A 26,461-nucleotide genomic window follows, 5' to 3' on the forward strand; every position below is an offset into this window, starting at 1 on the left:
AAGACTCCAAATTGTGTCCTGTGTAACCTCTGAATGCTACATCCCATGCCTGCTGCACGCCAGGAACCCTGCAGTGCACAGGGGTAACAGGTGGAGGGAGGTCACCCACTAAACACCATTTCCCTGTAGTTGGTTGTTTCCAGCCTTGTGAGAGGCAGAACTTACAGCATGGTAGGAATCCAGTCAACAGGCAGACCACTGCCCATACTTCCAGAAAGCCAAATGTTTTTCCCTAAATTTGCCCCACACTTTGCAGAAGTGATCTGTTGGGCTTAATGGTTGCTGGGCAACACAGACTGGGAGGGCTTGACCCGGAAGAGGAAGTTGCCCACACACCCTCCTGCTGCCCAGTTCTCCTTTTGCCATGCCATCCCAGGTTGGCCATCTGTCAGCAGGACCACAGGCTTACAGGAGCGGTGGCCAGGCACTGTTCCAGAAAGGGACACTGTCAGCCCAAGGCTGGTTCTCTTGAGTGTTGCAGGTAAAACCAGGACATGTGATTCTTAGCTTGGCAAAGCTTGCTCGCTGTGTTAGGGGGAAGGCTGAGACCCACCCCACCAAAGGCTGGAGAATCTCTGAAGCTTTGTCTGCCATGACCCCACAGAAAGCTGGAGGATCCCTGAGGCCTGGTCTCCATGACTCCCGTGTGACCTTGTGATGATTCTCCTTGTCACATGGGTGTTGGCAGTGACTCTCAGTGAATCCATGCTGCCCTCAAGAGGCCTGGGGACTGCAGCAGGGGGGACTGAAGTGGTGGGAGGGACTGTAGCAGCAGGGAAGGGGTAAGACTGCAGCAGGAGGCCCAGAAGGAGGGATTGCAGCAGTGGGCGGACTTCAATAAAAACTCTTGTGAGAAACACCATTTTAAATGTCCACCATGAGCCAGTCTTTTCAATGCTCAGGAAAAGGACTTCTCCACATTTGATCGAAGAGGGACATCACTTTTATTTACTCATGTTTCTGAGTTGAAAGGCTAAGGCCGCCTGCCAGGTGTTAGCCATCACGAAGCGGACCTGAGGCGCTGACTGGACATTGCTGCCCCCGTGTGGCTGACTTTGTCATACTTCACCAGAACACAGGGAGAGGTCCCAATAAAAAGGATGACTATTAATTCTAATTCTAAATAAGATGGGATCTGAGAGTTAAAAACCTATGACATAAATCTCGAACACTCTAGACCAATTATTGCAGGTCACAAAAGGAGGAAGCAGAGCAGAGACGGGGCCAGTGCAGAGTCTCACCCCTCCCGCCTGGGCGGTGAGTTCCAGTCTTCTGCTAAGCATCTATTCATGTGCCCAGCATTGTGGTCAGTACAGGGGCTATCACATGAACACTGTCCTCCAGCAACACTTCCCACAGGGCTTCCTACAAAAGCAAGGCCACCTTCTGGGCTTGCCTAGGTTGTCCACTGCTTCATGGGATTCAGTGACCTCTAAAGCAGAGGGCAAAGCCTCCAAACCATTAGGAAGAGAAGCTCACCAAATGCAGCATTAGTCCTCTATGGTGTGTGCATGCTGCCCTGCCTATGCATGTGTGCTTGTGTGCAGACTGTGTGCGTGTACACACCAAGACAGGCCTGCACAGTTGCACACGAGGAGCTCTATGAGTGGGGTGGACCAGGAAGGGAAGGCCACTTAGTCTGGCTCAGTCGTTTTCATGATTAACACATGTGGTTTAAAACAGTGTAAAAGAGGGCACAAGCTGATTGATGGGTTGCTGAGTGGTTGAACAGGGGCTGAAGGGGGAAGTCATCCCGGGGGTAGAGCCAGCTACATCCACGTCAGGTAATACGTAGGTGGCAGCTTCCCAGACACCTCCCAGATCCACGATGCTCCATGTCTGGCTGGGAAGTGCCCACATTCTTCCACAGACCCCCGCACAGGCAGGGGCACAGGGGATGCTAGAAACACTGTTCTATGCTTTTCCCCCATTTCACCCTAATCCTCCTCTCCTCCTGCTAGGGTTTCAAGGTGGGTGTCCTGCCAGTATCCACAGGGCCATGGTATTAGTAGATGGGGCTTCTGGGGAGGCAGAGCCCTCAAGAAAGGGTTAGTGATGCTGTAAAAGAGTGGGAGGGAGTGCACCAACACCCCGCCCTCCCCCAGCCCCGCCCCCTAAGAACATGACCACCCGGCACATCCCGGAGGCAGAAAGCAGCCCTCACTAGAACCTCACCTCGGACGTCCCATCTCTGAACTGTGAGCAGCAATTTCTACCTCTACAAACTGCACAGCTGCACAGGGCGGACTAAGGGACTCTCCCAGTGCTGCACCTGTGATGCTGCCTTCAGGAGAGCTTCTTCGCCTGTGTGATTTCTCGACAGACAATGTCAGTATTAAAGCATACATAGATGCGCCTGACTCAACTCCACAGATGACACTCCAACCACAAGACAGTGCCCAGGACAAGTTTAAGAAACACAGTTGGCAGACATCGTTTCAGTGGAGGATTCCTTTTCATTTAGACATGTGTGTATCATTTTATGCATGAAAAGAAAATAGTCCATTAAAGTACATTTTCATCGTGGACTGTTTAAAATCTAGTAATAAATGTGACAGTATTTTAAAGCTGTTCCAAAAATAACTTGAAATACTCTCAGAAAAAGGCGTCTGGACATGACTCAATATTTCCTTTGAAGTTTAGCATATTCTAAAGGGGAACTTGTTTCCATCCAAAAATAGTGATTTGTTTACTGGGAATGTCATGGTAACATCCCATAAGATAAATTATGTACAGAATGCACACATCCTACGTACACAGATACACGGGTGCCTGTGATGGCAACTTTTAAGTTGGCATGTCACGTGAACACACTCTTCTGGCAGTGCTCATCACTCCTGCTGCAGCCCTCTTCCCACAGGGCCTCCTGCAGAAGCAGACGCAGCCGACTCTGCTCATCTGCCTCTGGGGTTGTCCACTGCCTCTTCAGGTACTGAACATCGATGGCACCAGAGGCCCTGGCCAGCACCAGGGCCAGGAAGCTGCTCCCAGCCTTCTCTGGCTCTCCCATGACAGTCATGGCCACCAGCCTGCAGGCAAGAGAGGACGTGAGCAGGGAAATCAGTGCATAGTGCGGGACTCTTGGTTACCTGCGTCTTCCAAAATGCCTGTCTTCCAAGAGAGGAGTGAGATGGAAGGATGGAAAAGCAATTCTAAAGAAAGCAATAGTAAAATGAAAGGTTATATAAATAGTAAAATGTAAAAATAGTAAAATGAAATAGTAATATGAAAGTCTATAGAAAATGTTTTCAAACATTTCTGCGTCTGAGGTCTGATGGCCTGACCACTTGTGAAGGCAACTGACAAGGGCACAATGTGGTGGATAGGCCTGAGGGGCTCCAGCTGCCCCAGTAAAGGGTGAACTCTCCCCTTGCTGGAAAAGAACACCTCCAGCAGCAGGGCCTCCCAGCAGGACCAGGCTGCCCTCCCCTACCCCAGAGCCCTGGCAGTGGGGTCCCCAGTGTGGGGGTCCCCAGCACCTCAGTTCCCTGTTTCCGGATCTCAACCACAGTTGAATGCCAATGTTCACAAAATGTGCCTTCCAGCCTACACCTGTCCCTGACAAGACACCTCCATCCAACTTTACTCTGGTGAATAGCAACCCCTTCAACCCATTAGGTGACCTAGTGAGAAACCCAGGCCACCTGACACCTCTGAACGTCCCTCTCCACACCACATCCCCATGACCACAGGCCCCATCTGGAAGCTTACTTCCTGCAGCAGCAACTCTCAGAAACATACATCAGAGGGTGATCTTGTCCCTTCTTAAACCCTTCCTGTGATCAGCAGGAAGGTGTCCAGGCCCGCTAAATGGCTTTTCTGGGCCTGCTGCTGGCACCAGAACCTCTCCAAACCAATCCTTGTTCTACCTTCCTATGGCTGGGTGCCTGTAGCCAGAGACTGGCAGGGCCTCCTCCCTCCTGCTGTTTGGAGACTCTTTCCACCCACCTTTGTCTGGTTCACTACTGTTTATCCTGTAATGCTGGGCTTGGCACCATCCCCACAGAGAACCTGGAGTTATCACCCCAGCTGTGCCTAGTTGGGCCACAGTCCTTATCAGGATTCCTAAGGCATTCTGGGAATATCTGAACTCAGCTTGATTTGCCACCAGGGTGGAAACCATGTGTAATACAACACAGTGGTATTCAACAATGGCCAGGGTTAGGCACCACACAGTGCTGACCGCTGTTGGGGAACCCAACATTGGGGTTTGAACTCACACTTAGCTGGACAGGTGCTCTGCCCCCAGCCCTCCTGACACATGTTCTAATGATTAGGATAATATCAGCATGTTAATCACTTGAACTTAATCAATGTACTTCTTAAATTTCTTTATATCTCTAACATTCTATCAAACCCTAATCTGTTTTTGAGCACTTTTATCCTCCTCTTTCCTTTACAAAGGGGCAGTGAGATTTAGTTTCCAGTTATCACAAACCTTTAGAATAGGAGAATTCATGGACAAAAAATAAATTCAAGAAATGTAAAACATAGGTGAATAGTCAAGAGAGAACCCTTCATAATGAAAACCTTTAGAAATACTGCTACTTTGAAATAAAACCCACAAAGACAAAGAATTACTTAACCATAGTATCAGTGATAATTTACAAATCTCAAATTCACATGAATGAATTTCACATGAACTAACAAAAAGGCCAGAGACTACGTGACCAAGATAGGAGCACCTTGGAGGGTCTGAGCAGAGGATGACATGAGGGTGAAATTATGTGAGTTGAGAAGTCCTGTGTACACCTCTCAGGGCATGGTGGTGCACCTGTAATCTCAGCACTGGGGAGGCTGAGACTGGAGGATTGAGTACTTGGGGCCAGCCTGGGATATACAGCAAGACCTTGTTTCAAAAAAGAAAGAAAAAAAAGGCTAGAAGCTAGGAGGAATATTTTGTAAATCACTCAGACACAAATTTAAATTTGTAAGACTGGCAAATGAACGTAATTAAGGAGGTCACAAAGAGTTTCTTCCTTTGCTTCTAGAATGATAGTGATGGGGATGATTACACTATGAATCTTTTGATCCAATGGACTATCTGGGGTTAAATGTAAGATTTCCATCCAATACCTCAGAAGAACACCAATGAGAGTGAAGCCTTGTGTGAAATGGCTCTGGGTGACTGTGATGTGTCAGCAGAGGGGAGCTTTGCTGTTGGGGGATAGAGGGGCCATGGGAGGTCTCTAATTTCCTCTCAGTTTTGCTGTGAACTTAAAACTTCTCTACAAACATTTAATTACTTTTAAATATATAAATGATATATAAAATATAATTTAATTTAAACTTAAATGGCATGTTTTAAAGTAGAGCAACCTTACACATTAAATAGACTGAAAGGCCATGGGTGAGGGTGCAACCTTACACATTAAATAGACTGAAAGGCCATGGGTGAGGGTGGTGGCCATCCTGGGCATCAGGCTCACCTGTCTGGAGAGATGGGCTGCTTGGCCACAGGGCCCAGGTCACTCTCAAGGAGATCCCAGATGTAGACCCTGGATGCATCATCCTGGACCAGGAACACGGCGGGCCTCGTCGGGGACCACTGCAGGCTGGTGACAGCGTGGCCCTCAGTGCTGCCGTCCCATTGTGCCAGTGGCCACTCAGACATCAGCTGGTGTAGCCTGATGCTCCCATCTGCGCAGCCGGCCTGCCACCAGGGTGTGGAAACTATTAGCTTCTCTTTCTTTTTTTAACTAAATCTTAGTTGAAAAAGGGAAACTTTTCAGTGCATTAGCTTTCTTTCACTTTTACAATAAGAATGTGGTTTATTTTTGTTTTCTGAACATAAAATTAAATCATTAACTCTCTGCTCACAAGTTATAAAGTAAACACTCACCCTGGGGACTCTCTCGCAGCACTCCTCCCACTCCCAAGAGGCTACCTGTGCATCTGCTGGGTACGTAATGTTTACTTTTAACATAGCCGGGCATTGCTGGCTCAAGCACAGGCCATTAAGGCTGCTTCCACAGTACGTCTTAAAGAGCTGCATACATTCCATGGTATGGTTATATATCCCTCTTGAATTGAAATTCCAATAAAACAAAACTTAGTGGGTTTAGTAAGAAACCAAATTTTTAACTTATGAAGAAAAGATTAATTCCTTGTTTCTCTTTTTAATCCTTCACATACTCAAAAAAAAAAAAAAGAAAAAGAAAAAATCAAGAATGGAAGTCAAATTCTAAAACAAAATACAAGCAGAAACAAATTTAAAAACCTATGTTCAAATAAATCACAAAACCACACAGGGAGGAGGGATGAGAACTAGGCTGAATCATCTGTGCACATGTAGTAGGGTGGGGAACCTTTTGAGTCAGACACAGAGAGCCCCAAGACACATGCTTCTCAGCAGTGTGAACTCTGGGGCTGCACATAAAAACAGACATATCACAGATCACTTGAATAAGGCTTGTCTCCCAGGGCTCATGTGCCAGGGGCTTGGTCTGCAACAGAATGGTATAGAGAGTGGTGGGACCTTTAAAGGGTAGGGCCTAACAGGAGGTGATTAGGTCACTGGGTCGTGGCCTTGCATCAGGGACTGGTACCCACCCCACAGGAATGCGTTAGCTCTCAGGATTACATTAGTTACCATGAGAGCTGGGTGTTCAATTCTAAAATGTTTGCAGCTGAACAAACTATTTCTTAAGAGAGTCAATTTTCTGAATTGTTCTGACTTTGTCATTAATGTCACATTTCTTATTAAGACCACTGAAGGCTAATAAATGACTCATTTGTCACCCAATAAATGATAAACTGTCAAGTTTTCCACTGGGTCACTATGTTATGCTACTCAAATAGGCAAATAACACCATTAAGAAGTGACTTCTGGCTGGCAATGTAGCTCAGTGTGGGGTACATGCTTGCCGTGCATACACAAGTCTTGGATGGATTTCTATATAGCAAGAAAAGAAAAAGTGGCTTTCTTACCAAAAATATTGGTTCTCCAAATGGTGAAAAATCAATCACATTGACTTTTACTGGTCTTACACCACGTTGCTGAGGTTTGAACAGCTTGGGAGATACTCTCAAGTCTTGTCTCGTGCCATGGCTTATAATACCCTAGTAATAAGAAGACCAAGAGAGACCAAAGAAAAATATTAGACACAATTTCGGAACAATATATAAATCATAATAAAAGCAAACAGTAAACAAATCTTATATAAAGAAATTTATAAGGTAACTCTGGGAGAGAAGAACAAGCACTGGGATAGCAGTAAAACATTACCTACCAGGTCTGTGCCAACAATAAAGTGGTTAGGATCTGAAGGCAGAAATTTGAAACTCAGTGTTTGCGTGTCCCCCCAGAATTCACTGTCTTTACGGGAAATACTGAAAAGAAAAGGCAAAGATGAGTACGTGGCTTGTTTTGAAACCTTAAGGACGATGACATCTTAACACTCACTCCAGCACCGCCTCAGAAGTGGAGCCTCCATGCTGCACTTCCCTGGTGATTTTAACCACTCTGTTTCCTGTTTCTATTTCTGTTCCTGGTTGTGTAATAACTTCCACTGATCTATCAACACACTCAACAGTTCTTTCCAAACAGGTTTGGGGTGTACAAGTGCTCAGTGTGCTAATCAATTCCAATTCCATGATTGTCATACCATGCTGGACTGTTTCCTCATGCTTGTAGCCCCTGCAACGTTTGTTTGTGAACTCATCTTTGGCAGAGCACCTGTGGGAATTCTGTGAACCCCAGCTCATAAAAGGGTCCCCTCCCACCAGGCAGCTGTCCTCACACCCACCAAGCCACTGGTCTGGAGCACTGATGCTCACCTTTCAACTCCAAGTTCCCACACCTGCACCCAGCTTGGGATTTTCTTCTTCTAAGTTTCCATTTGCCCTCATTTGAGGGAAAAGCTATCTAAATTGCCTTCACACTGAAGGGGCAATAGGTCCCAGAGTCCTGTGAAGGGGCCTCAGCTTCAGCTCTCTGAATCAAGCAAGCTCAAGGCATCACTGGTCCTGCATGGGGCTTGAGCTGCAGGTACACAGTAAAGGCCTAAGACAGTCAGCCCAGGTCTGATAACCTGGCTTCTGGACTGTCACCATCAGAATAAAATCTTATGACTCTAACTTCACTTCCCTCCTTGTTTCTAGCATTTAGATTTTTTCTTTTAAGAAACTTCCCTTTATACAGCATTGTCTGTTATGGAAGAGAGCCCACAGTTGCTCCATCTGCTATGCTGCCTTTGTCACAAGTTAGAAATCTGGGCTGGGTACAGTGGCTCACACCTGTAGTCCTAGCTACTTTGGAGGTGGAGCTAAAGAAGATCATGGTTTGAGAGTAAAAAGTTAGTGAGATCCCATTTCAACCAATAAAAGCTAGATGTGATGGCTTGTGCCTGTCATTCCAGCTTTGTGGGAGGCATAAATAGGAGGACAGTGGTCCAGGCCAGCCTGGGCATAAGTGCAAGACCTATTCAGAAATATCTGAAGAAAGATACAGAGAGAGAGAGAGAGAGAGAGAGAGAGAGAGAGAGAGAAGGGATAGAGAACCTGCCTAGCAAGGACAAGGCTTTAAGTTCAAAACCCCAATACTGCAAAAAAAAAAAGGTTGGGAACCTACTTGCCTCAGCTCCTCTCCTAACTCGTCATGTCCTAATGACTCCTGAGTCTATGAGCTCCACAGCTCTGTCGTCCTAACCTGGGGACCCTGCCCTATCCCTCCTCCCTACCTCCACTTTCTTCATCTGGAGAGTGGCACCTAGTGACCAAACCAGGCTCTTCCCTCCCGTTGTCACCAATTCCTCCTCTCTAATTCATATCCAACCCTTTGACAGGAGGCCTCTCCTACCAGTCACTACATGAGCCAATCTCCCTTCCTCTGTCCCAAACTCATGCTTTTTGCCAACTTGTTTCTATAACACAAAGCAGACATGCCACTCCTTGGCTCAGGATCCTAGATGGTTTCCTGTCACCATTACAATAATGCCTAAACTGTCAGCACAATGGTGTTCTTGTCAGAGTCTGTCACCAACTTGAACCTCTCTCATCGAACCCCTGGGCCCTCCCTTCCACTTACTGTTTCTTCAGGCCACCTGCTCCTTTGTTCTACCTTTCAAAAGCCAAATTCAGTCATCACCTCCCCAAGAAGTCACCATTTCACTCCAGCGCCAACCTGTCCCCCCACCTTGAGCTGTGTACACCCCAACAGAACACATCACACTGTGTGATAACCACATGGATGAGGAAATACACCCCAGGTGCACCTGCAGCAATGGGCCCACAAGGAATAATGAGGATGGATGGCAGCTAAAACTACTTCACCCAGGGTGACATGTCCTCCTGGGGACGTCCCATAACTGCAGAAAGAGGGCACAAAGGCCCACCAGTGTGGGTCTCAGAGCCAGGGAGCACTGAGTCAGGGCACTCCTCACAGCCCAGTCATGCCTAGTCCTTCTTTCTCATAGATCTCAGAAGACACAGCTAAGAGTTTTAGGGGAAATACAGCAACAGATACATTACTTTCCTTTGATGAGTTTGTAGTTAAGTCCTGGAGAAATCTATAGCTTAAAAAAAATGCAATGCAAGGTATGAAGTGAAGGTCACAGCAGAGGTATTAAGATCCTTAAAGAGATCCGGACTGGGGGTCTGGGGCTAGCCCACATGTATTTGGCTCTGTAATGTATCAGACAACTAGTTGAACTAATTGATTCACTTTCACAATTATATTTAAGTCAACTACAAGTGATTTGCAATCTCTAAGCAGGTAGGAATTGATAAGCACAACTCAGAGCTAAAGATGAACCAGAGATGAGAAGAAACCAGGCTCAAGGGTTTCTCAAGGGTAATTCACATGTTGACAGTCATCTCCCAGTAAATGGTAAGGAAAGACAGCTTTGGAAATAAATCCACATGGCACATATACAAACCACAAAAAACACTTCTTAAGAGTACTTATTAAGAATTTGTATCCCATGTTGTTATATGACTAAAAGTAGAAACATAAATTTCTTAATTAAACTTTCTACCAATGTTTCTGGTTCCTATAACTTCACTGAAGTTTAACGTTGTTTGTATTAAAATGGGATAAAAAAGAAGTCAAGTAGTATCAGTTTATAAGCTATAAAACACTTTTTATCAAAAAGAATTAGCTCTATACCTGGAAGTTGCCTTTATTACATTGACTCATTACTAATAAATAACAAAAATAGGATGTGAGAAAATGCACCTTTCTTGCAAAAACTGACTGTATTTATAATGTATGCAGTTACCGAATGCTGTTTTCTTCCTGCCAGAAACAGGTCTTTCTGAGATGACAGGAAGTGATTTAGTTCATAGTGGCCCAGTCTCACCTGTCACCCAAGTAGATCACAGCGCTGTGTACCAACTTGATCCTCCCTCCAGGTATCAGACCTAGAAACAGACAAGCCAGAAACACAGGTACCTTGTAATAGAAGTTAAGCAAGAATTTAAGTACAGTAGTGGAATCATTTTTCATTGCTTACATAGCTATGTTAAGAAACAATGCTAAAATATAAATTCCCTCCCTGATTTGAGTGGGGCAAGGTGCCTTGCCTGCGGAGAGCTTTATGAGAGATAAGTGGATGGAGACCCCAAAGCTTTCGCATCTCAGATTTGAGAAGGCAGTGGCAGTCTGCATACTTAACACACCTCGAATTCACAGCAAGCCCTGTGCTGCCAATGTCCATAAGGAGCCTCTCCTAGGAATGGACATGGGACCCTCTCTCCTCCAACCTCCCCACCATTCCACCCACTTGCCTAACTTCCTCCCTCAAACCCCACAGAGCTGTGGTTCCCAGACCTAACTATTTTTCAAGTGTGTGCAACCACATGCCGCCCCTTAGCCACGTGCTGGCTTTGCCTCCATACCTGTCCCAGCACCGGGTTCCTTTTTCTCATGACTGCAGAGGGAGAAGTAGAGTTTATGTATACTGGGATCCAAATTCTGCCTAGCATTTTGGGAGCAGTTGACTTAAACGCATGTAGGAACAAATTCAAACTGTAGCTGGGAAGGCCTGCAATGGCTGTCACCATCACAGCTGTCATAGAAGACCATTTAAGCTGCCACGCACAGATGTGGCACCGCCCTGCACCCATAGCAGGTCTGCCCCTCGTCTTGGCCCACATCCACAAAAACCACAATACTAGGACCACATCCCAACAGGATACATGCAAGGTCCTGTCCACACCACACAGAACCCTCTTCCCTGAGTCTGGGCAGGAGGGGCACAACCATTATCACTGCAGCCATGCTTTCCCCCAGATCTACCTGGGAACACACCCTAACAAAAACAAAGTGAGAACCAAGTGTGGGGATATAGGATGAAGCATGACTGAACTGTTCCAGGATGTCCAAGCCCTTCTCACAACTAAAAACTGTACTGCATACATAAAAATTGTGGGAGATACCTTGCTGCTAGTCACTTCTGCTCTGAGCAAGGTATGCCAGCCCACTGAGCTATCACCCACTCCAAGTGGCCTTGGAGAGCCACACTTGGCCCACTAGTATGCACTGGGTAAATCCAAGCCACAAGGAAAAAATCCCAAAGAAGCAAATGAGGACTCAAGGACCCAGACACCTGAAGTGTGTTGGGAAGGCATGAAAGGCAGGCGTCCTCAGCCTATCTCACAGAGCAGAATGAACCTCAGCTGTGAACAGAAGTGACAACATCCGTCTACAGAGAGAAGCATCCATCAGACATCATTTGACCTCTTTAGTAAATGAGGTACCTGTCCAATAATAACAAAGTTATATAATGCACAACTTTAATGATCATTTTTCAGGTAGCTAATTACATATTTTTCAAAGCAGGTATTGATATCTTTAATTTCTTCATTTTAGCAAATATTGACTAAAGTTAATGTTTTAATATAATAGTTACCTAAATCACTCATTGAACCTGCGATATCTGCCTTTGGTAATTCAACAACCACCTAAAAATACAATGTTGAAATGAATATTGGTATGTTGTATCATTATTAAATCATCTAAGCAAAGCGTAGCTCTAATTAAGATAGCATACTTTATTAGGTCCTAAAAATGTAATTGCATTGACTTCCTCAATAGCCATGGTCTCATGAACTCTGTAGTAGCCTCACAGCACTGACTCCTTGTTCCACTTTCCCTTCCATTCCCAAAGGCCCATGGGAGGATCCCACTGAGCTGTCAGTCAGGTCCCAAACTCACCATGCATAAAATTTCATATACCTGCTTCACAGCACTAATAAACCCATCTTAGATAATTATCTCACCATCCTATTCTTCCCTGACCCCTCCCCCAATTCAGAGGCTATTCTCCACCCCAGACACCCACCCCTGCCCATGCATGTGACCCTGGACCTCCTACTCACCCACACATTGAGCACCCCACTCTCATCCAAGGAAGCAATGTGGAATGACAAACCAGACATTTCTAAGGAAAACAGAAACATGAAGGAGCTGACTTTCAGTGAGGAAGTCACATTTCCTAACTGTTGCTTGAAGGGTTTTCAGGGAATGGGGAACCAGTACCTTCTTTAGCAGAGAAGGGTGAAAGCACGAAGCTCTGTTTTTTGTAGACAGACGTGGCAACAGGTTCTATGGCTTGAAGTGGACTTCGGTGGTTTACTGAAGTAAGGATCCCATCTAGAGTATCCACATACAAGTAATAAGTCATAGAAATACAATCAGCATTATACATGGACAAACATAGAGGTGTTTCTGGGTCTAAAAATCATGCCCATTACAAGGAAACAGAGACCACAACCTCAAGATGCCAGAGGGAAAAACAGCAAAGCATGAGGCTGCCCCATCATTGCCAGCTTGACAGGTTTGGAGCGAGAGTATCACAAAGACTGAGGAGACTCAGTCTGGAGTCCTGGGGAAGGGGCTGGGAAGCAAAGAGGACACGGGGAGGGGCTCAGGGCACCACTACTTAGGAAGAAGGATGTCAACAGGGAAGAGTGGAGCCCACCAGACTCAGGGCACTGCCAGGTAGGAAAACCAGGAGCAGGCAAAACCAAGGCCAAGGGACTCTGCACCGCATCACCATGAGCCACACTCTCCATTAGAGACATCAGTACAACAAAGCCTTTTTTCATCTAGGACATCCACCTGCAAAACACCCAGGAGCAGGAAAGATCAGGAAAATTCCCTTTAAAGCTACTGTAATGAAAAAATAGAGATCACAGCATCTCAGCTGATAAACATCCCCCCCCCAAAAAAAAAACCAAGCACAACAGTCTAAGTTGAATCAAATCTCTTCAAAAAACATTTGAAAATGTGATTAAAACAGACAGCAAACAAAACAAAAATACCCAGAATCAAAACTCAAGAACAGAAACAGACCAAAAAAAAGGGCAAGAAATAAAATGAGAGTGGGATAACTGAGGCAAAGAACTTCAGGGCTCCCTGGGGAGGACAGGCACATGACCACGGAGGGGCTGGGCTCCAGGAGGGGAACAGGCCTCTGGTGCAGGACCTGTGTAGGACCTGTGCTCTCACTACCGAGAGCACATTTAACTTTGTGGGTTTACTGACTACATTTAGAGGGCAAAAGAAAACAAAGGGAGCATTGCCATGGAGTAACATTTTACCCAATTGGCCTATGTCCATGGGTTCCTCGTCTGTGGATTCAACCAACTATGAATTAAAAATACTCAGGAAAAACTTGTCCCTGGATATAAACAGTGCTCTTGTCTTCATTCTCTCAGCAGTAGAGTGTAGCAGCTAGCCACACAGCATTTAAGCCACAAGGATCATAAGGCAGTCATCTACAGGAGACTTAAAGTGCAAACACCGTCTCCTTTTGTACAACAGAAGCACCTGGAATTTTGGTACCTGACGGTCCTGAGCCAACTCCATCAATATGCAGGGACAAATGCACATGCCTTAGAAGTTTAGTCTTTTGAAAAGACTGCTGGATTCAAAGGTTTATTAGCAACATCAGCAGTTGTGACTTAATAAGCATGGAAAATGAGAAGTTTTAAAAGATATCTGTAGAGCCTAATACTCATTTGCCTGAGGCATGTTAATAAATTCTGTGTGTCCTTTTCCTTACTAAGAAAAGGTATCTTTTATAACTGAATCAAAACCCATATGGTGCCTATAAACATAAACATACTCTCCCCAGAAGGGAAAAAATTGGTTGGTGGGGCTTAAAAAAAACAAAAAAAAAGTGGTCTTTTTACATATAACACAGATATAAATACAGTACATAAGCGGATATGCAATATATTTGTGGTGTCAAAACTTCAGGAAGAATGAACAGGAAAAGAAAGTTTTAAAGGGCTACTGAGATAGGAGAATGAAAAGATTAGTCACAGAATGGGAGAAAATATCTGCAAAACCTGATTAAAGCACTTTTACTCAAAATATACAAAGAACTCTTAAAACTCAACTACAAGAACGCAAACAACCAATTAAAAACAGGCCAAAGATTTTGACAGACAGCTCACCCAAGAAAATACACAGATGGCAAATGAGCAAATGAAAAGATGCCAGGTCATGTATCATCAGGGAATGCCAATTAAACAACAAGGCACAGCGATTAGAACTGCCGAAGTCCAGACCACTGGCCAATAAATGCTGGCAAGGACACAATCAATTCTGGTGGGAATGCAAAACGGTGCAGCTGCCTAGAAAGATGGTTTTGTAGTTTCTTATAAATACAGGCCAGCAATAAGCTTCCTGCATTTATTTAAGTGAATGAATTAAAAAAAAAAACCTGGGGGTCATCCATACAAGGATATATTTTTCATCAAGGTGAATAAAAACTTAAGAATGTGAAAGAAAAATTTTAAATTAGCTATCAAGTCATGAAAGAACATGAAGGAAACCTATGGACACATAAAAAGTGAAAGAAGTCCATCTGAAAAGGTTCATATTATATGATGACAACTATAGGACTTTCTTGAAAAGGCAAAACTATGAAGAAAATAAAAAGATCAGTAGTGTCCAGGAGCAGGAGAGGGGAGGGGAGGGATAACACACATTGTAATCAAACTGATGAAAGCCATATATCCAGCACACATCTTGAATGCAGTAAGAAGAAAATGGTTCGTGATACAGGGAGAGATGAGCTGACTAACAGTTGACCTCTTACTAGATAGACACCATGGCAGTCAGAAAAGCAAGAGGAAGGGAAAGAACTGTGAACTCAGAACTGTATGCCCACCAAATCATCCCTCAAGAAAGAAAAGTTCATCAGGCACAAAATTAACTAGACATAGCTCACAGACTTAAATATAAAACCTAAAATTACAAAATTTCTAGAAGCAAGAACAGCAAGCCATCTTTGTAACTTTCAGTTAAGCAAAAACTGCTTAGACATGACACCAAAAGCAGAAAATAAAAGAAAAAAGTTGACAATTGACTCATCAAGTTTCAAAGGTGATGTTATTAGAAAGGAAAGGATAATACAGACTGGGAGAAAATATAAAATACATGTCAGATATATCCACAATACATACTCTTAAAACTTAAAGGACTGGAGGTGTAACTCAGTGGTTAGGGTTAGTGGGACCCTGGGCTCAATCCCAGCACCACATACACTTTAGTAAGAAAATAATCCAATACAGTGGGCAAAAGGCTTGAGCACACATGACCAATGAAGATACATGGTTGGCAAATGAGCATATGAAAATACGCTCGACATCATCAGCCATTAAGGGAGGGAAAGTTAAAAAAAAAAAAACACAATGAGATACTGCTACATGTACTAAAGAGTTAAAATTAAAAGATAAAAACCAACACTGACGATACGAAGAGCTGGTGAAGATGCAAGTAACTGAAACTGTCATACTTGCTGGGAGTGCAACACAGCACCAGCACCTGGATACAGACCCTCGGAGCAAACTTACTATTCATAATCACCAGCAACTGAGGTTGACGAAATGTCCATCAACAGGTGAGTGAATAACCGTGGGGCATGTATACAGAGAAGCAGCACCCCACAAAGAAGAGAAGGAGCTTCAGCAACATGTAGCAAAATACAGGAGTGCCAAAGGCCTTAGGGTATTGCAGGACTCCATTTCTTTGACATTCGGGAAGCAAAACTATGGGCCAGAAAACAGACCAGTGCTTTTGGGAAGGAGAAAAAAGCAAGTGTGAGCTCGGAGTGGTTTGCTCCCGGGTGTGAACAGGGAAAGGGACAGAGCAGAGGAGAGCTTGAGTGAGTGAAGATCCTCCAGTGCCCACAGGGAGGGGCTGTCCTGCCCATATAGTCAGTTTGGCCTTTTGACTGGCATTTCCTCTGAGCCCCTGGGACATAAAGCTGTTGTAAGAATTAAAGGAGCTGCTGAATATAAAGCTGCTCATTGTGTGGCTGGAAGGACAGGGATCCTGGCAGGCAGCAGGCTAGTCTGTTTCCCTTCATTGCACAGAACTATTTTACTTTACTTCTTCAAGCACTGGTGAGCGATGCCACAAAAAAACACACATGCCGATATTGCTTAAGCTAATTTAAGACTAAAATTCAGTGCTGGGGACATAGCTCAGTGGCAGAGCACTTGCCTAGCATGCAGGAGGCCTTGGATATTTTTAGTCCCCAGAACCACAATCAATCAGTCAGTCAATAAATAAATAAATGAATTTTGCTGCAGACTTTCTGAAATCCACAAATTTAAAATGAAGGAAAATTCCAATCAGTGTTGGCTACTGGGTAAGGATTAATTGGTAGATAACTGGTAAGGATTACGTGGGTAGATTTTGTTTTTTTCTATTCATCAAGTGCCTCTTTTGCCCATGGATCAGATCCCACTCTTGGACAGTGCAAAAGAATAAACGCAAATAGCTAAAACTTCAGAACTGTTATGGTTTGTCAAGAGACATGGGACTGGCAGGCAGAGAACACCGACCTGTGGAAAATGTTGGTGTCCTGAACGTCCAAAAGCAATCACTCAGCCTGATGTAATGATGTATCCTGGAGTTCTCTCTTAAGTCCCATGTGACCACGGAGCCATGCACAGTTCCCGCAAACAGCAGGAATGCTTTGAAAGGGCTGAAGCAGCAGCACGTGACCTAGAAGGAAAGTGCAGAGAGCTGATGGCTGAAAAACCTGACAACAGTGCTGACAGCAGTTAAGTCTACTGAGCATGGTGTTCAACACTTTACATAGAGGAATGCTCATACCAACATTTTCCCTCCAGCAAGCTGTGAGGCATGAGTAAAACATGGAGTGCTGCACATCAATAAAGTTTAAGTTGCTGAGTGCTGGTTTTCTCAAGTGGAAAGCCAGATAACAAAGCCGCCTGTAGGACTGCTATGATCACAACCATAAAGTGGGGTACATAAAACATGCTCAATGATATCTCCACTCAACACAACTAGTTGTGCCTCAACAATGGGAATTCCATCCCTTGTCATTTTATTTATATCTTATGTTGAAAAGTTCTAATTTTCAAGCCCCTACAGCTGACACATGAAAAGATGACCTCCACACTTGGAGAAATCAGTGGTTTTGAGGTCAAACCAACCAAAAAGGAAGCAAATGTGAAAGGCATCAGTCGCACTGGACCTGCTGGGGACTGAGGACCAGAGACATACAAAGAGGCAAGGCTTGGCATCAGTGCCTTTCAGAAATCAGGAGGACAGTAAAACTCAGAAACACCAGAACCCATGCAGTGCAAGCAAAAAGTGAGCTTCTGGGGTCCCAGAGCCATAGTTAGGTGGCCAATGTGCTCATTACACCTGTGACTACATTCATTTCCTGATTCTCAGCGGTCCCAAAGGCTGCTCTGTGATAACCCTGGCCCCTCAGTCTGAGTTGATCCTTGGAATTTCTAAAGTCAAAAAAAAACATATCTCTATATCTGTCACCTGTGTAGAGCTGAGGCCACTGAAAAACAGGGAATGACCTCCATGCCACCCTCCTCCCAACAAGCGTACAACTGTCTTCCTCTGTGTACCTTGGACTCACATATCAGAACCTTCTGGGGCCCTGAAGGCTGCCAAATGTCCCACACGCAGAGAAGGTGTTTGCTGTCCAGCAACGGGGCGAAAGCCTTCTCAGGTAAGTCATGAATAGAAACCACCATCTGCCTCTGTACTCGAGAGGCATGCAAACAAGATACTTTCCGATCTGGAGTTAAGAAAAACATTTGTGCATTTTAACCATCTGACGGAATCCATATAAAATTAATATACTTCAGAACATTCAGATAAATTCTAACTTAATGAAGCTGAACAGATGTGAATCTGGGTTTTTATAAATGGCCACAGCCATTTATTGTGTCCACCCTGACCTTGGGGTTTGGCTGCAGAGAAATCCTTCAAATGTGGCACAGTGCAACCCAGGACTACTTGCTTCCTCTCATCTGCCAGCCGTTGGTACAAAATCTAAGCTCCCTGAACACATGTGTGAGAGTCAGAAGCTCAGGGTGGCAACCCTTTGCCTTGACTCACTGTTAGAATGCTCAGTTCTCTTTACAACATCCTCAAAGTATGGCACAGCACTTCAAAAACAGGTTCTAGGACTTAAGTGTTGGCAGAGCTGCCTTGCCCCAAGAGCTTTCACACATTACAGCAACTGATGGCTATATGTGGCTGACCTGAGCACTATACACACCCAGCAGCTCTTCAGTTTGCTGCATACAATTCTTGACACTATCCACCTCAGGGTCAAACTTTCCTCACACATCAGGGAACCCCCACTGCTTCCCCACAGACACAACTGCTAGGTTTCAGACCCCCCCTCAAGCACATGGGAGGACCTCTCCATGCACAGGACCACCAGTGGAGTGTTTCTATACCAGTTAGCAAGTGCAAAAGTCTGCTGTCTTTTTCACTGGGCTCCTATTGTCAATGTGACACTAGGAAGACTTTTCCCCAAGTTCTGTAAGTTTCACTGGCAGTTTTCTAGAGTGTGGTGATTTTTAGGAACACACATCATGTTCAGTATCAGTGCCACAAATGGGACCCACTGCTACCACCCTCTGCAGGAAGCTCCCCTTCCTGCTCCCTCCACCCCCATCTCTTGGGTCCTCATCCCCTCTGGTTCTCACAGTGTGGCCCTCTCCACCACAAGCCATCCTCACTTTTCTCCTTAGAATTTATCCCTTTGTAAAATACCATGTAATTTACATGTTTACTGTTTGAAGCCATCTGACCCACCAAAATATAAGTTCCAGGATTTCTGTCTGACATATTCACTCCTGAATCCCAGCCCCAACAGTGGGGCCAGAGTACCAGAGACACTGGCTGCCTAAATGAAAGAAAAACAGGCATGGCTGGTGCCTTGGATCATGACATGTTTCAGAAGGGGTGACGGTAATGAGTGGGTGCTATGAAGGTTGGGGTGCCAGTACCCTTGACCACAGATTGGAAATAATGTGAGACGACTCTCAGTTCACAGAGAGAAAATGAGCTGTTGCTCTGACAGCTCCTTCTCTTCTCTCTGATCTCACTTTCCTTCTTTTATTTCAATATTTACTTTACTAAAACACAAAAATAAGCAAACAAGAATCCTCTCCTGTCACATGTAAGAAATCCTTTAAGAGCAAATGTACATTAATTTTGATGAAAGATTCTAGGTATATCCGCTATCATTGCTCTGCATTGCTCCTGAGAACAGTCCATGATCCACTGTTTATTTGAGTTGGTGGCTGTGGGACTGTGGAAGTCAGTATTTCCAGGGCTACATGTACAGTGATTTATTATTTTCTAAAGAATGATGCTTTTGTTCAAGATAAACAAAATACTCAAAGAATATGAAGTTTTTTTTAAATAGCAATGTCATTTTTGCTGCTGTATAGAGAAATGTACATGAGTCAGTGTCTAAACAGCAGGCAGGACCGACTGCCCAGGTTTCACACGAGACACATGCACATGTATGCCCTGATCCATTGAGGAAGAGCTCACTGATGGGCCTGCCCCCCATCTTGTCTTGGCTTCACACAAACCAGGACCACAACTGCTATAAGCTGCCTCACTGGCCACTTTATTGAGGGGCAAAGCTGTTGTTAGTAGGTAAAGAAATTTAAATTTAGTTTTGCAAATGCAGTTTGCTTAAACTGAGTTTAACAGTTACATGCAGTTACAATCTGTGTTCAATACTAGACAGTGCATTTGTCTAGCACTGTCTGTCTATAACCATGCATTAACGTAGAACTCTAACTGAGCAGATCTGTGTTAAAGGCTCTTTACCTATATCTACATAAAAATGCAACTTCGGCCTAAACTGCTATTCCAACTCTTTCTTCTATTTTAAGAAGTCAGAAAAAACCTGACTAACTGGAAAAAAAGATTTAAAACAAATACAGACAACCTCAGTTTCACTCATTTAAAATAATTTCACTTCAGCCCTCTTCTAATCAGCTTTTATGCAAATCATTAATCATGAATTGAGTAAACACATTAACAAGAAACATGGCCATTCACTTTGCAGTTCTGCAGAAACTGAATCTTTCTGTTTTGTGTACAACAAACCCCATATTAAAGATCATTATTTCAACTAAATGTTTAGTAGCTTGATTTAAAACCACATTGAGAAAGGCCTCTTACTTTGAAGGAATGGCAAGCTGGTGTTCAACTGAGAGGAGCTGTCACTAATGCACAGAGTGCTGTCTTCAGCCCTGAGACTCCAGCTGGGTTCAGCTGCCAAGCGGTCCTCTTCCAGCAAAACAGCCACCACCTTTCAAAGACAAGTGGGAAGGCTATCTTTTTTTAAAAAATACCTATTCATGGTCTCTATTTCTGCAAATAATGCTTAACTCCATCACATCAAAGTAACTTATGAATGCATTCTTTGCTGCACAGTAATAGAAAATAAAAGAAGAAAAATTAAAATAAATGCCACAGGATAGCCATTATTTCACTTAAAATTTATTTTCACCAAATATATACTGTTGAAAGTCCAGAGAAAGAAAAGGGCTGAATATCCAAAACCCTTAAATGAACATGGTCATAGAGAAGCATTAGGAAAACACTACCTTCATTCTCATTGGGATCCTAAGTCAGTGTTAAACCACAGCAACTAACAGAGTATATCCTTAGGATGTGCAGAGGGAAGAAAGAGGATTGAAAACTGACAGGAATGTGGTAAGGAAGCGGAACCTGATGAGAACGGTTTGAGGAAGGCAAGAACTGCTTCGTGAGAACTGACAGTATTGTCGTGCGGAAGTGGACAAGGTTTAGTGAGGACAGGTTTGGCATGAGGAAGTGGACAATGGTCAGAGAAACAACAGGATTGGTGTTAAGGAAGTTGAGAGGGCTTAGTGAACAAGGTTTAGTGACAACTGACAGGACTGGTGTGAGAAGTGGACAAGGTTTAGAGAGGACTGAGAGGACTGTGTATAAGAAAGATAGGCCTTTAGTATGGACTGAGGCCTGTGAAATCAGGGATGTCCCCTGGATGACCCTTGTCTAGTGTTCTTTCATCCCCTATCCATCCAATATTCCCATTCCACCTACATTATAACCAGGTTCTGTCTGTTCTCATTTCCCAAGAGTGTTACCTTAAATCAAAATCTTATAATAATAAAGAGCTATGTCGTTTTAATTATACTTCTAAACCACAGATCCCTACATATGAGTATTATTGGGACAAAGCAACTATCAGGTGTTCACAGCAGACTTTGATGCATAGGCTCAAAATAATTCAACATGTGAAAGTTTAACAATGTTTATTTCTGCTCTGTATTTAAATTCTGAGCTCATATAAAAATTTTATGAGACAACTGAGATTTTAACCTTGACTTCATACTTTAATATATTCAAAATTATTATGAATAATATTTTTAACGATTATTTTCTTTTAGTATTTATACTGAAATATTATGCAGGAAAAGTTACGATGATTGAGATAAGTTTAATAATAGTTTATCATGTGGATGGTAGGATAATGGGGTAAGTAACAAAGGAGATGTCAGAGGAAATGAATTGGCCATGAGTTGATATCAACTGAAGTACCTGGGGCCTCACAATACCAGTCCCTTTATCTCTGTAAGTATTTTGAAAACTTCCATAACCAGTTTTAAAAATAGTGAATTTATTATATTCAAACACCACAGGTCTAGGCCTGCTTTGTCAACAATATGTTTGGGTTAACAGTTATTAACCCAAACTCACAGCTTTCAGTGATATACACTTACCCAGTGTCATCTTGCAGACAAGGGCTTAATAAATGTACCACTGATAAGTTGTAAGAAAATAATACTTGAAAAGGAATAACTAGTTTGGATTTACCTGAGCTATAAAGGCTCTAAGATTTTAGTAGCAACTAAGTTTCTATAAATAGTGCAACTCTGAGCACTTAAATAAGCATGTAACATGACTGTACCTGACATGCTGCCCGGAGAAAGCTAGATAACCTTGGAGTATTGATCTTTGGTACAACTGTGGCATCAGAGACAACTCTTTCTTCACTACCTAGAAAACAGTTAAATTAAACCAACAAAGTTGACTCTAAAATAGTCATGCCTTACACGTCTAGAGTTCACGGAGGTCTTACAGATAAGTATGAAGAGTCCTAAAAGGAAATGCACTGTGTTCTCTAGATCTATTTGCATATTCAGTTACACAAGTCTATCAGCTGATATTATTTTAAATGTGTTAGGAAAGCAGTTAAATGAACCCATTTATTATCTAAGTGTTTAGACATTCAGATCAGGGAGACTCATCACTTTCTTAAGGTAAGGCTTAACCTAAGGACAGGGAATTCCCACCATAGAGAAACAAAAACAACCGGAAAAGTATTTAACAGGCAAAAGCTTCAGAGTACCTAGCAGAGTACCTAGCAGGTATTCCATGCACTCCAGGGACCTATGGTCTATATTGATGGGGCATACTTGCAGAATGAACTTAAAAAATGAAAACTGTATTTTGATAAGAACAGACGTGTCCCACACGTCTAGTTGAAAAGGTGGCTGTTTGGAATGTGGACTCTTTCCCTCTGTGCTACGGATCTGGGTCTTGGCCCAGACCAGGGTGCAAGGGCAAGTTCAATCTTTCCTGTACTTCAGCAGCTCTAATCTTGGTTGTTGGCAAAAGCTAGTTTGTTTCTTTAAAGGAATACTGGGCATTTTCATAGTCTTATACTAACAGTCACACCAAAGAGAAACACACAATGAGGAAAAAAAAGAAAGGAAGTAAATACGAAACCAAAAACATTGTAAAGATAGTTGACATTTGCCACTCGCAAGCAGGAAGGTGTTACCTCCCGAAACAAGGGAACTTTCTCCTGGATGCTGGGTCCATACTTCCCGGGTCTCTATGTCTTCAGTCTGAATTTCCCTTTCAACATTATCTTCATTATACTGAACATATGCCTTAAAAACAAAGGTATCCTGGGATTACATTTGGTTTCAATTTCAGAGCAACTTGTTTACTATAAATAAAAAGTTACAATTTTGTAAGTTAATAAAGTTTAAAAGTTAAGCAGTCTTTTGCTTGTGTCAACATAAGTACCATGGCATAAATAATGATCTTGCAAAGACTGCTTATGCCAGAAAAATTTGATAACTATAGGCCTTTCAAAAGTGTTTCCTGAAAGTCATACCAAACAACTTAGCTTTAGTTTGAAAGGACTGCCCTGAGCCTACCCACATGCTGTTTTCTCTAACATGCTGATTTTGCAAAAGCAAACTTAATTTTTGTATTTCAAGAAGGCATGTGCTTCAGTAAAGACAGTTTTGTTACTAATAGCTTTAAAATGAGGAAAACAAGTAAAGAAACTAGATATCTATTCAAAGTCAGAGCGAATCAGCTGCAGAACTAGCACTGAAAATGAACTTCCATTTCATGTTGTGACCTTCCTCTCAGCAAAAATTATTAGACATTGAGTGTACAAATAGACAGCATGAAGACTGAGACTACCTCAGAACCAAAGAAAAACAGGAAGAAATGACAACTGATGTCACAAATTTTATAGCTTTAGCGTGAGATTAGACGACCTCATGACTAACTGAAAACACTGTGGGGAAGTACTCAGTTCTATGGGTTAGACTGTAATCACTCTGGAAAAGGACAGGAAATTCAGTGTAGGGAGGGACTGACCTGGAAAACAGGCCCTGACATTGGGGAGTGTCAGGTAGGCTGGAGAGAGGGCAGGGAGGAATAGCATAAGCAAGACAGAGAATGGCCTAGCACGGCAAGACCAGGGATCGAAAGGCACTAGAGAATCACACAGAAGTGACTGGAAACTAAAGAGAGTCCAGCTGAGGAAGAGCACGGGAAGTGTTACACACTTTGAGATCCTCGAATTATAAGGACTTATATAGGTAAGTGTGATTGCTGCGTACTCATATGGAACCCAACAAATCCAAAGTTGGCATTCTGTCTGGGGTTAAACAAATCATCTTACTAGGTAAAGCTGCACTGAAGGCTGGAACTGCCGCCCAACCACTGAACCCCATCACATGGGACATTTATTCCCGCTCCTAAAGGTTTGGGGCGTCTCTAGACTGCGTTTACACCACTGCCCATTAATGAGTGCCATTTCTCTTTCTAACAACATCACAGACCACTCCCAAATTTTAACATTCTAGAACGATACAAGAAGGCACAACCCTCTTGTACTTCACTTGCATTTTGTCATGTGCTCAGCACATGTTGTACTTACCTGCTTGGTATTTTTTTTCCCAAAGTTCCTGATATACATGTCGTATTCATTTATTGGAGGCAGATCCAAGAGAGAGAACGTGAATGAAAAATCTAAATCGATAAGCCGGAGTAGTTTTGCACTTCGTGTCCTTTAAAACAAATTGGAAGTGAGACCAAAGCTAAACTGAGTAATATTCAGCAAAGTGTGGTGGGTGGGAAGGGGGCCAAAGGAATCTTAGGAATAAACGTAGGTAATTGGCAAAAACTAACTTTTGTTTGGAGTTTGAGGTACTTAAAAGTTATTTAAATAACTAAGTAGGAGCCAGAGGTGGAGCTCAGTGGTAGAGTGCTCAGCTTGTGTGAGGCCCTGGGTTCAACCCCAGCCCCACACACACGCACACACGCACACGCACACGCATGCACGCACGCACACACACACGCACACGCACGCACACGCACACACACGCACACGCACGCACACACACGCGCACGCACACGCACGCGCACACGCACGCACACACACGCACACGCGCACACACGCACGCACGCGCACACACACGCACACACACGCGCGCGCACGCGCACACACGCACGCACACACACGCACGCGCACACGCACACACGCACGCACACACACACACGCACGCACACACGCACGCGCACGCACACACACGCACACACGCATGTACGCACACACGCACGCGCACGCACGCACACACACGCACGCACACACACGCGCGCGCACACACACGCACACACACACGCGCACACACACGCACGCACGCACGCACACGCGCACACACATACACACGCACACACGCATACACACACGCACGCACACACACACATACACACGCACACACGCACACGCACACACACGCACGCACACACACACGCACACACACACGCACGCACACGCACGCACGCACACACACGCACGCACACACACACGCGCACACACACGCACGCACACACGCACACACACACGCACGCACGCACACACACACACACACTAAAAGACAGCCACACATGGATCAATGATGCACATGGATCACTGCCTGAAGCTGACATGAAGTAGAGTTATAATATACATATGCCCAGAATTTCCAAACAGCAATCCACACTGCTTTACTGTGTCTTGGTTACAAGGGTGACATTTCTGTAACATGAGCCAAGCTGTGACAGGCACATGGTCCAGGTTCTCAGCCCACACTGTCCCCGAGGCTGCAGCAGCCTGTATTTCCCACAGAACCTTCACTTCTGGCAGCATCTGACACATTAATAACCCACTGGCCACAGGCTTCCAAGACATGGCCTCTACTAGCCTCCTCCAGCCTCACCTACAACTCCTTGCTCATCGCCTATGCTGATTTCTCCTCTTCTCCAGACACAAGCTCTGCAAGGGCAGAGGGTTTTGTCTCTTTCATTTGCTAAACATATACTGAACAAGTGAATGAACAAATGCTCCTCCAAAAATCCAGGCATCTCAATAACTTTTTTTTTTCAGTATTAGGGCCTTCACCTTGAGCCCTAATAGGGCCTTCACCTTGAGCCACTCCACCAGCCCAATATTTTGTGATAGGGTTTTTCAAGATAGGACCTCATGAACTATTTGCCTGAGCTGGCTTCAAACCACCATCCTCCTGATCTCTGCCTCCTGAGTATCTAGGATTACAGGTATGAGCTACTGACGTCCAGTTTCAATAACTTGATTTGCTCTGGCCCTCTCCTCCTCCTCTCTCTCGGGGTCTTCACCAATAACTGTCACCCTTCCAACATCTTATTTCCTGACTATCCTCCCAACTTCTCAACTTACTGCCTCCAGTCCTCTATCTCCTAAAATACTTCAACCACATGGCACCTACAAGTGAAGAGCATTCCACTCACAGTGGCCCATCACACTCTCTCCATACATGTGGCACAGGCAGGAGATCAGCGCCTTGTTGCCATACATTCATCTACTGGCCCCAGTGT

The 26,461-nt window shown here is 44.1% G+C and overlaps 1 protein-coding gene across 10 annotated transcripts in view; it reads right to left on the reverse strand.

Moving 5' to 3' along the window:
• Positions 1-2,436: 2,436 nt before the first annotated feature.
• The window catches only part of Dync2i1 (dynein 2 intermediate chain 1), a 73,649-nt gene continuing 49,624 nt past the window's right edge, over positions 2,437-26,461 (reverse strand). For 8 of the 10 annotated variants that reach the window (XM_074059778.1, XM_074059798.1, XM_074059784.1 and 5 more), the window contains 14 exons: positions 24,507-24,636; positions 23,103-23,214; positions 22,227-22,315; positions 20,450-20,579; positions 17,857-18,029; positions 16,807-16,969; positions 12,482-12,595; positions 12,322-12,383; positions 11,853-11,904; positions 10,302-10,362; positions 7,233-7,332; positions 6,931-7,062; positions 5,430-5,653; positions 2,437-3,029 (listed from right to left, as the gene is read on the reverse strand). In XM_074059778.1, the coding sequence (XP_073915879.1) occupies positions 2,801-3,029; positions 5,430-5,653; positions 6,931-7,062; positions 7,233-7,332; positions 10,302-10,362; positions 11,853-11,904; positions 12,322-12,383; positions 12,482-12,595; positions 16,807-16,969; positions 17,857-18,029; positions 20,450-20,579; positions 22,227-22,315; positions 23,103-23,214; positions 24,507-24,636 (1,771 nt within the window). In that variant the 3' untranslated portion in view covers positions 2,437-2,800. Of the gene's footprint in view, positions 3,030-3,084; positions 5,320-5,363; positions 5,654-6,930; positions 7,063-7,232; positions 7,333-10,301; positions 10,363-10,839; positions 10,872-11,852; positions 11,905-12,321; positions 12,384-12,481; positions 12,596-16,806; positions 16,970-17,856; positions 18,030-20,449; positions 20,580-22,226; positions 22,316-23,102; positions 23,215-24,506; positions 24,637-26,461 lie in introns of those variants that run through there. The other 2 variants (XR_012443219.1, XR_012443220.1) reach the window with 2 other exon arrangements.

This window comes from Castor canadensis, chromosome 2, assembly GCF_047511655.1.
Source record: "Castor canadensis chromosome 2, mCasCan1.hap1v2, whole genome shotgun sequence".
In the NCBI taxonomy this organism is placed as follows: Eukaryota; Metazoa; Chordata; class Mammalia; order Rodentia; family Castoridae; genus Castor; species Castor canadensis.